At 39.7% G+C, this 11,683-nt stretch overlaps 1 protein-coding gene across 3 annotated transcripts in view; it reads right to left on the reverse strand.

The window, feature by feature from the left end:
- Window positions 1-4,147: 4,147 nt before the first annotated feature.
- Window positions 4,148-11,683, reverse strand: part of Rgs7 (regulator of G protein signaling 7) — a 395,324-nt gene continuing 387,788 nt past the window's right edge. The window contains exon 17 of one of the 3 annotated variants that reach the window (XM_055608524.1): window positions 4,148-4,846. In XM_055608524.1, the coding sequence (XP_055464499.1) occupies window positions 4,796-4,846 (51 nt within the window). In that variant the 3' untranslated portion in view covers window positions 4,148-4,795. The remainder of the gene's footprint in view (window positions 4,847-11,683) is intronic. The other 2 variants (XM_055608515.1, XM_055608514.1) reach the window with 2 other exon arrangements.

Below are 11,683 nucleotides of genomic sequence, written 5' to 3' on the forward strand. Positions count from 1 at the left end.
GCTGGTTTTCTTTTTTTGTTTGTTCTGTTTTGTTTTGAGAACACAAAGCATTGGCAATCCCTCAGGTGGAGAGGAATAGGAAAAAAAAATCAGTCTTTGATATTTATTGCTAATAAAGGAACATTGGCAGGGATGCCTGAGGCTTGGGGCAGGCCCCTTTGTGGAGAACCCCAGACTCACATGATTTTAACTGCCCTTAAATCTTGTAGCAGCCTCCATCCCCCTGAGCTCTTAAAAAAAATTATTATTATCATTTATTACAATTCATTCAATTTGTATCTCAACTGTGGCCCCTCCCTCATCTCCTCCCAGTCTCACCCTCCTTCACTTATGCCCATCCCCTAGTCCATTGATAGAGGAGGTCCTCTTCCCCTTCTATTTGATCCTAGCCTATCAGGTTGCATTGTCTTCCTCTGTGGTCTAGTAAGGCTGCACACACCCCCCCCCCCAGGGGGAGGTGATCAGCCACTGAGTTCATGCCAGAGAAATTCCCTGCTCCCTTACTAGGGACCCCACTTGGAGACTGAGTCTATGGGCTACATCTGAGCTGGAGTTTTAGGTCCTCTGCAAGCATAGTCCTTGGTTGGGGTATCAATTTCTTCAGGGCCTCCAGGGTTCAGTTTTTATGGTTTTGTTGGTCTCCTTTTGGGGTTCCTAGCCCCTCCAGCGAACACAGCTGTGTTCCATGGACTGCAGGAAGGGTGAATATAGTGAAACTGGAGTTGTTCTTTAACTAACTGTCTGAGCACTTCAAGTTTCTCCCTTGATAGAGGCCATTGTTCAACCCAGATAAGCTCATTGGAGAGCCAGTTGAGGGAGGTAGTGTTATATTTAAAAGAGGTTCTTAGAATCAGGAGTAACCTAGGGGCAGGGTTTTTAAAGTTTTATAAGTATAATATAATCATTACTATGAATATAATTGTTTACTCTACTATAATGTTATTTTGGCTGACCAATGAGAATAAGTTAGAGAGCCCACAAGATGTCTCTTTCTAGAAGACTGGTGTTGACGTTGGCCACAGGATGGTAGCCCTGTCAGGGTCCTCCCATTTATAGGCTTCTTTGGTGAGAACAACCTCCTGTATCTAGAAGTTGAGGCCCAGGAATTAGTTCCCAGTTTTGTGGGAACTAATTATTGTTATCTTAAAGTTGTTTTTATCTGCTCCAATATCAATGGGGTATTTGAATGGTTTGTCACCTCTTTTCATGGTTATCTTTGGGTGTGAGCCTTCTGAGATGCTGGAAACCCTTAATGTCTCTATTAGAGCAGTTTTCCCTGTTATTGTCATGGCTGTGGGCTGCCCTGTTTTAAGTGTAAAAGTTCCAATGACTTGCCATCTTTGTCGTAACAGGAGCAGCAATCTCTCCTCCAGCGGAAGCCCCTACAGCATTGGTGACAGACTGTCTTGGTGGTAGTGACATTTCTGGTGGAGGAGGCCCCCTTAGGGCACTCAGCTTTTCAGTGTTTCTTTTTGCCATGCTTAAAGCTAGCCCCTTCTGTTTTCATCACTGTTGTAAAGGCCCGGGCAGTGGAAGCAGCCTGATGTGAACCTGTCCCAGATAGCCGCAATCCATATTTCACCTTCTATCATAGTGTTTACCTTAGACACATTGCCAGGCAAGCCTGCACTCAGAAGTCATACCCTCCCAAATGGTGTTTTTAAAAATGAGTTCTCTGGGTCCAGGATGATGGATTTTTTCTTTAAAGCTCATTTTAGTTCTAAAATTAAAGTGGAAAAGAGTCTCTTCCAGTTTTTGGTGGAGGAAATGCAGGGGGAGTGGCAGGGTCTTGGGAGTCAGAGGGCAGGATGATTCAGGTGATATTATTACAGTCATGATTTCACCTGACGTGCTGGAGGCATTTGTTTCTGCAGAGAGCCTCCCATTGTAGAGAGAGCAGGCCAGTTAGGGAGGACTGGCAGAGATATCCCCAATTCTGGGGTGTGTTTAAAGTGGTGACTTGACTTTGGAGGACGGATTTAGTCCAAGAGGCAAGGATGCCATCCTCCTTGACTACTTGACTGAGCTCTATTATATCTCCTGCCTGGTGAGGATATCAATTTAGCAGCTTAGCCCTAGGGGAGCCGGCATTAACCAGAAATGGCAGTATCTCCTCTACGGTCCTTTTTTAGGGCTTTCCCAGGATTAAATATATATATATATATATATGAAACAACAAGGTCAAAGGCAAATGTTCCTGGGGGAGTCAGGGAGCTTGAGGCTCCACAGGGTATTCTCCCAAGTCCTCTTCTCCTCCCATGTCCCTTCCCTAGTCCACCGATAGGGGAGGTCCTCCTCCCCTACCGTGGCTTTTTACCAAAAAATGGGATGAGTATAGGGTGGTCTGATATAATGGGTCTTCAAGTCAGACTGCCTGGAAGTTTAGTCTGGTGGTAGTACGTAACGCCACACCAAAGCATCATACCCTGCATGTTGAATATCTTTTAAAGTAGACTTATTAATTAATTAATTAATTAATTAATTAATTAATTAATTAATTTATTTATTTTTACGTGTGAGTGTCATGCCTGACTGTGTGTCTACGCACCTGGTGTGTGCTCGGTGCCCTTAGAGGTCAGAAAACATCATTTCCCCTGAAAATGGAGTTATAGATGGTTCTGAACCCCCATGTAGGTGCTGGGAATTGAACCCAGGTTCTCTGGGAAAGCAACAAGTGCCCATAACCACTGAGCCATCTCTCCAGTCCATGATATTAAAAAAAAGTGATTTTACGTTTATTAATTTTATGTGTCTGAGAAGCGAGGGGCCTGTATATGGAGGTCAGACAACAGCCTGTGGGAGGCTGTTCTCACCTTCCCCTTATGGGTTCTGGGGAGTGAACTCAGGTTCTTGGGCTTGCCTACTGAGCCATCTAACGGCCCTGACATGGTAGTTTAAGCTGAAAGATTTACGAAATGGCCGAAATAGGGAGGACTTTCTGAAGTTTCCAGGAATTGGATCGTAAGGTCTTCATGTGAGTGATGGTCTTCCTACAGAAAAGAGGCAAATATTCATAGCTCTGAAGATGGGAAGATGCTAAGAGGAATTAGTGCACCCAGGAGCTATGGGCTTTTGTCCAAATGACTTCTTTGACTCACATCTCTGATCCCATCGAACCTTTTCACAGCCTTCCGAACTATGTCAAATCAGTTGAGGAAACATTCGGCTGGAGCTGTTGGTTTAAATGTGTGCTTTCATACAAAGCAGCCCGTCACATAAAGCTTCTGATAAGAAAATGTGAGAGTTTTGTTGTTGCTCTTCACCTGTCTAGTGTGTGAGATCCAGCCAAGAACTAAGCAGGCCAGGAGGAGGTTCCTCTCCTCCAATTTCAATTTACCATTGTTGGACCTCAAACGATTTGCTGAACCTCTCTTTTCTTCAGTGCTTTGAACATGAATTATATGTCTTTGATACCTGGTACCCAGCTAGTGGTCCTGTTTTGATATTTTGTGGAATCATTAGGATGTGAAGTCTTGAAAGAGGAAGCGAAACGCTTTTGGCACAGGGGAGTGAGACATGGTATTTAATAGCCCCATCCCACTTCCTGTCTACTCTTTGCTTACTAATAATGGACATAATGATGACCAGTCCCGCCCATGTTCTGCTCCTACTGCCATACCTTCCCCTCAAGGATACACTGTGAGCCTTAATGAACCCAATAAACTCAAAACTGCTAATAGTATCTAAATCAGCCCATAAGGCTGTGATAAACAGTAAGTTTTCACTAGATGCTGGTAATTACATGTGATTCTTTAAAAGGAGCCTGTAACCCCTGGAAAGTAAAGAAACATTCATCTTGGCTACATTCAGAAATATACTCTAAAAAAAAATCACCATCTTCATTCTAAGTAAAATATTCATTAGCTTTTGTCAAGCATAGGCTTGATCAGAAGCCAGACAGTCCTCTTCAGATAGGTCTGAAAACGTGGAAGTCTGATATGTGATGCTTTTCATAGAAGGCAAACCATCTCTCTGCCCCAGGTCAGCCCACTAGGGAGACACTCTCAGTGCGCTGCTCCTGGCTCCACACCACCAAACCTGAGAGAAACTGAAGAATGGCAGCTTATGCCTCAGCCAGCAGGCTGTGAATGCTCTCTTCTTGCTTTCTTTTACTGATAGCACTAGCAACAAAAGTTCCCAAAGCAACGAGATTCTGCATCTTTTAATGAAAGATAAAACAACAATATAAACATACACAAATTTACAGAGGTCAACTTTGATACATTTGGAGTAAAAGGTGTTTTCTCATTTAAATATGGTATAAAAATAAACGCAAGAAACATGAACAGACAATGTCCAGAGAACAGACAGAAATGGGCGTTTGTTTCAGAGTGTCGCTACTCTGGTGCAATGACACCTTCTGTGCTAATTTATTAGTTAATAAATGTGAAGCCATGTGTATACTTGTTGATATATACGTTTTTCTTTTACAATTCTTCCAGTTTGTGACTGACTGAATTTTCAGTGAACTGTATATCTAGCAGAAGCTTCTAGAAAAAGAGAGGAAGGGAAAAAAATAAAGTTTTACTTCACTTGAACTAGTTAAAAAAGAAAAAGACACAGATCCAGCTTAAGAGGAGAAAGGGAAGCAGATGACAGGTGAATATAGAGGCAATGAGATGGCAAAGAGTCCCTTGGAGATGGTGATGCCTTTATGTGCACACAGAGAAGAACAATTCAGATCCTTCATTCATGCAGCATCTTGGTCTAACATCCTCAGCTCCAGGTAATAGCAATGGGCTACAAGGTATGGGCGATGGCTCCATTCAGCTTTCATGTCACAAAAATGGTCCTTCTAGTAAGACTGAACAAGGCTTGTTAACCTCTTGGATGTGAGAGATTTCCCCTGAGGAAAAAAAAATGAAATGAAGAAAGAAAGAAAGAAGATAATTCATGATCACTAAAAAGCGGTACCATAGTACAATCCAGTTACTATAGCAAAATTTTTTTGTGAAGGTCAAAATTGGACCCTTATCTTTTAGTGTGTGGTCCTAGGGATCAAACCCTAGACCTCACACATGCTAATAAGCCTGTGCTCTAGCACTGAGTTCTGCCCTCCCAGGCCCCTAAATTGAACCCCTTAAGTTAGCCCAAATTCAAACATGATGGTGAACCCTCCTCCCTCCCTCCCTCTCCCACCATGAATACATCAAACAAATGACTCTCCCTCCCCAAACAGTCCCTCTCCTCCCAGCCTCCTCCCACTGCAAACAGACTGATGGGGTCACAGCACACATTAGCAAATCATAAACATGTCCAATAAACGTTCCACGGAGGCTGAGCTATGAGGCAACACCCAGGTTCCCAACCTGAAATATATATCATAACAGGAATCTGAGTCAGGTGCTCTGAAGGACAACAGCGTGACAACAATGTGAATGCATTCTGTCTAGGAGGTCCTACATTTGCAAATATTAAGATGCGTCGGGGTGGAATTGAACTACATAACATGCACTTTTGAGGCTAGGATTGGTAGGAACTCAGACTTAAATTCATCCCCTTCCATGTATAGTTAATGGAGAAAAAGAAGCCAATTTTAATTCTTGAGATAAAAATCTATTCAGTCCCTTTTAAAACTGTCGATACCTTTTTGTCATCTCCAACTTGGTTTCTTCCAAAACAGGAAATTACATATATATATATAATTTATTTAGTTTAATTTAATATAATTACACAGAGTTTGCTAATATACTATATAGGTAGAACATAATTTTTCCCTTTGCTCCTTTCATTTTTGAAATCTTGACTACCATCTTGTCTCTATTAATTGCTTGTATTCTACAGTGATAAGGAAATAGATATTTTTATGAGCATACAGTTTATTGATCAGTGAATTGTTTCATCTCTCATTATCCAGGATATAATATAAAAAGCAATTGCCATGATTTTTGTTTTCTTTTGAAGGGATGAAGTAAGAGATGATTGTTTTGCGAAATTATAGTATCTGAGAAATAACTTGTGTTGCAGCTGTATCCTTGACTTGGTATCTAATGTAGTTGAGTTTGATCAAGGGAGGGATGAGAACTTACAGACACTGTCTCAGCCTGTTGCAGAAATGAGAATGTAGAAAGTGTTTATAAACGGGAGACATTTGTTTCCATGTTGTTGAGAGCCTGAATGTGGGTTTCTTGGAGGGGCCTTTCTTCTGGTCCACAAATGGTGCATTCTATAGTCCTCAAATGGGAGAAAAGGTCAAGCTCCTGGGGGCCATTTTCATAACTCCATTCATCAGTCCTCCTCCATAGGATCTAATTACACCCCCACATCTGATTTTATAATGCTAACTCCTTAGGGTTTTTGTGTATGGCCATACCACCCTGAACGCACCCAATCTGGTCTGTTTTGGGTTTTTTGCAACAGGGTTTCTCTCTGTAGTCTTGGCTATCTTGGACTTGCTTTGTAGACTAGGCTAGCCTTGAACTCACAGTGATCTTCCTGCCTCTGCCTCCCAGAGTGCTGGGATTATAGGTGTGTGCCATCATAACTGGCATTTAAAGTGTTATTTTTTTTTCTTCTCTGAGAATCACAAAAGTTCAGGCTTAAGTTGCCATATTTTAGGCAAAGAATGATGTTTTTAAGAACGGATTAATAATTCTATAAGCACTAGTAAAGGTTAGTGACCCCATAATTTATCATTGATGAGCTTTCTTTATACTTTGTATGGTCTTTGGATGATAATATGGCAGCCATGAGAAAACAAGAAATTCTCTCCTGGTTGGAAAAAGGGCTTCCGGCTTAGCTTTCAGCAGCTGGCAATAGCAGTGTTCTACATTTAAGGAAACTGTCTCATACCAGGCTATGCTTGGTTCCTTCTCTTCAAAAAAAGAAAGCAACAAAAAGCAGTTTGTAATCAGCACACCCTACCTGCCCAGGATAGTTTCACATATCACATCCAAGTGAGATTCTGGGCCTCCATATGAGGACACAGAGGACATTGCCAATTGTGAACCAGAAAATGGTTCCTCACCAGCCATGGAATTCACTGCCATCAAGATCTTAGATTTCCAGTCTCTGGTACTGTGGGAAATGTCTGTGTTGCATCAGCTACTCAGCTTGGGATATTTTGATATAGAAGCCAGAATAGACAAAGACCACTAGTTCCAATCCTGTACCTGTTCCCTCACCAATAAATGGAGATAGCAGTGGCATCTGCCTTAAAATCTTTCTGGGAAAACAGATGCAGGCAAATGTTTGAAAATTGTTCTTTAGACATTCTATGGAGTCACTTTGTTTTGGCTGTGACCTTATTGTTGTAAATGTTCCTGGTACTATATTTCAAGAAATGAAGTCTGACCTCTTAGGAAGCCCAGGTCCCAAATCACTAGGTTGACTCTGTGAAGAGCAAAGAAATCATTAAGGAACTGAAAACTCTAGATTGTACTTTCTCCATCCAAAACATAGACAATAATGTATTTAGTTGATGTTAGAATTTTAAAAAGGTTTTCTATGCTTAAAAGATGATAGCCTTTATTGTATTTACTGCTGGAGTCAGTGTATTAACGTAAACACATATGTGTGTGAGCATTTATTCTGAGATGAAATAACTTATCTTAAAAGGGGCTTATTATTTCTAATGTCGTCTGTGGGTTCAGAGGAAAGTAGAAGGCTAGGCTGATATAGAACTATTTCTCTTAAAACTATAGATTAACATGATTTGGGCTAAAATTCCAGAAAAGGAGAATAAAGCATCCGCACTTCGATAAGATGTCGTTCGAAACTCAGACAGTTGCTTTCTATTTAAACAGAAACAAACCATGTCACTTTTTCTTCATATATTCAATTTAAAAGGAAACATGTTTCTCTTCCTGCATTTTTTATTTGTTTTTAAATTCCTGAAAATCATGAAGACTGCTAAAATCTGGTATATTATAGACTGGAGCCCACAGGGAGACAGTGTCCCTGTCAACCTAGGGATTGGAGATAATAATAATAATAATAATAATAATAATAATAATAATAATAATAATAATAAAAAACAGTGATTAGAAATGAGGAAGTGTGTGCATATGCCTTGTATGGACTTAGCAAGTATGTAATGAGAGTATTGTTTTCTGTGTATTATGTCAATTACAAAGGGATAGTGGGTATAAGTAATAGTGAAAAGACCTTAAGAGTATTGGGTGACAGCAAGCGACATGAGTGTCCAGTGACTCACCTCGATTTAAAGATATAGACCCTGTGAGCAGCCTGCTTTGCTTCTTTGTAGAAAAAAAATACACAAGTGCTTGCTTTAGTGTCTGTACTGGTGTGAGGGCATTCTCTGCTGCTCACTCTGTAAGAAAGTACTAAAGGACCAAGAACACTGCTCCTTCCCTCTGTGTGCACATTCCTCATTTAAACTGTATGTGAGTCATTTGCAACAGCCATTTGCAGGTAGTGTCCTCAAAGCCAGTAGATCAGTGCCTGACCATTATTTATGGGTAAGAAAGTTGAAGGACTAGAAAGACTTTCATAGCTAAATCCTAAACTCTCAACTCTAGCAATTAAAAGGGCTAACAAACCATTGCCAGGAGTATTCAACTACAGGATTGCTTGCTTGTTATAATTTAATAATTCCATATGACGAGAAACTGCCTAAACACTGGGACTACATGAATGTCAGCTGACATTCTGTCAGCCCTCCTTGTCAGTCTCAGGGCTAAAGATTACAGCAAAAACAAATCTACGGGAAAGACAAACACAGACAGTTAGATCAGCCCCAAAACTTAAGATACTATTAGCCCTTGTCATGTGTCACTGATGGATAGTATGCTTTAAAAATGAGCACATGATCAGTCCCAGAACAAATCAAGCCTGGCAGAATGTTAAGATGGAGCACCACCTTAACCTGAAATACAAGAGTCAGACAAATTTCACCTTCATCAGACCACACCCTTTCTATCTGACAGGATCCAAGAGCTCTTGCTATAATTCAGAGGAAAGAGCCAGCAAGGCCCTAAACAACTTGTAAGGTACTTACTTTATGGTCTAGGTTCTGAACCCTGGGCACACACATGGTTTAATATTCTACCACAGAGATGTACCTCCAGCCCCTTTACTAATTTTTTTTTTGAGATACAGTCTCACCAAGTTTCCCAGGCTGGCCTTGAACTCATTCCATAGCTCAGGAAGGCCTTGAATTTGTGATCTTTCCCCCTCAGCTTCCAAGTTGCTGAGAGTACAGACCTGCATCATTGAGTCTAGTTTGTGTGATTGTTCTGAATTTCCAAGTAAACTTTTACTCACAGTTATGGCTTTTAACTGATTAAAAACTACATTCTTGGTGTTAAAGCAGAGGGACGAGGCAGAAGTGTGGAGTCTGAGAATGGACAGGAAGGCCAGGCTCTTAGCCACAGCACGGAGCTTGGGGACAACAGGGACACAGAAACAGCCTTCCATTTTCCTCTTCTGCATACTTTGGCATGCATGCAAGCACGAGAAGCTATATTGCCCTGAGTAGTCAACTTTCTAAGTTTTATGATTGTCACAAAGTACACAGCCCAGCAAGTAGACTGGAGCACAATAAATGAGCAGAGTTACAGGGGATGGCCACCAACCTTAGCATTTTCATTTTCACCTTTCTGTTTAACTCAGCCTCATAACTCTTGCTATTTCATTATAGTTCCTATTTGCTGTCCTGGAAATACCCACTTGGCTTCTACATGTTTCTGTAGACCTAAAAACACATTCTAGAATAATGTCTCAGTGTTAGTATTACCTGTCCATTGGTTTATGTGGTTTGGCAAATGCCTAGTTTCTAGGCATGAAATCAACAAAGATGACCATTGGGATTTCATTGAATTTCATGAGCATTTTTTATTCGAAAATGATTGAAAGACATAATCTCTTTAACTATATTGAAAAATGCTCTCATCTCATTATTTGGCCAGATTTCAAAATAATTCTTATCTGGATTCTCTGTCCCTCTAGTCTGCTTACTCTCATTCTATACATGGTTGCACCAGCTGCTCTCTCAGTCAGGACCCCCTTACTCAGCCTTCAATGATAAGCTTTCTGTCCTCATCTCTGTCCCTCTGTCCTCCGTTGCCATCCCCCCGTTTGTCCTTCCTGCTCATGAATCTGCATTTCTGTACTTATATGCCTCTGAGTATTATTTTGTAAGTCACTCACCCTGGGGAAGCTATTGATAGCTGGTAAACAACATCAGGCTTATAGAATCCCCCAAATAAATTTACGGTTCCTTCCATGAGCTGAACTTACTCACTGGAAATATCATTTCAAGAATAAGTTTTCACACATGAAGGTAGAAAGATTTCAGTGTTTTAGGATTAAGCTACTTTTAATTCAAGGTAAGAGAGGATTGATAGGGTGAGGATGAAGGGATAGGGTTTGGGTGATGGAGGGACACTGATCTCATTCAATGTATTAACCAATCCACTAACAGAATCTGGTCTTTTCAACTGAGAAGATGGTTAAGAAAAAACTGTCCTTAAGGTTCTTCCCTGCTTAGTGAAAAACCAATTCTTCCAGGTAAACTTTAAAATTAATTTATTAAAGCAAGTTAGATAGTTCTAGTGAAACTGTGAATGAATATAAATTTCTAGAATGTTAGGTTACTTACTTATACAACTTCTTATAATCTAGCATAGGAAGTTGCATAAAAGTTCTTCGTATAAAATGAAAGGAAGAGAATTCTGTCAAATATTGACTTTTTAACTAAGAAGATATAACTATGAACAATTTAACACTTAGCCACTGAAAACTAGCTCTCCATATGGGTTAAGAAAGATCACAAGTCAAATAATTCCATTTCCTTAGTTAAAATTATGAAGAAGGCAGTAAACATTCACTAGACAAAAATACAGATGAATGGAAAGAACACACAATATAAATTATAGCATAGTTATTTACATACTAATATACCTTTAAACTCTTTCATTCAAAATTATATTTAAAGCCTTTTTTTAAAAAAGCATATAAATTATACTATAGACACTGACTTAAGTATTTGGTACATTTAAAATATTATATGTTCATCAATTGCCATGTTACATGTGTTTCTGGTAAAATAACTACTTTCTAGCCGATATGTGACAAAAAAAATCTATTTAGGTAGGTACAACTATATTTAGGAAACAAATTAAATATGATAAAATAGATCAGAAAAATATCACAAGGGATTACACTCAGTAGAAAAATTTACTTCTTGTAAAATGTTACAATTATAAAATGCAAACACACTAATGTGCATATGTACATGCTTATATATAGTATACACATACATAAAATGTCTTACAAAGTATCTGAAGTGTGGGTGATACTAAAAGACATAAAAGCTTCTGCTCTAAATCTGATGTTAATATGTGTGCAGCATTGCAACATGGAGACTTTGGTGGATTAAGAAAGTCTCGATTTCTAGACATCCAGAGTGTGTTCTTTAGTTAGCAATTATAGGATGCAATGAATGCTTTTGTGTATATCAGAACATCTGGGTCTTCTTAAGACTGAGTAACTTTAAATTGAATTATTGATTTGGAGAGCAAGAACTTGGAAGCTTTTAGAATATTTTATCAAGTTCATTCCAGAAAAGGACAACATTTTATACTTGTAGGAACACTCTATGATATTTTCCAGTTTTTATTCCCTGTTTTTCTTCCTTCTTTTCTTCCTTCCTTCTTTCCTGCCTTTCTTCTTTTCTTCCTTCCTTCCTTCCTTCCTTCCTTCCTTCCTTCCTTCCTTCCTT

This window comes from Psammomys obesus, unplaced genomic scaffold (genome assembly GCF_907164565.1).
Source record: "Psammomys obesus unplaced genomic scaffold, mPsaObe1.curated_primary_1811, whole genome shotgun sequence".
Lineage (NCBI taxonomy): Eukaryota > Metazoa > Chordata > Mammalia > Rodentia > Muridae > Psammomys > Psammomys obesus.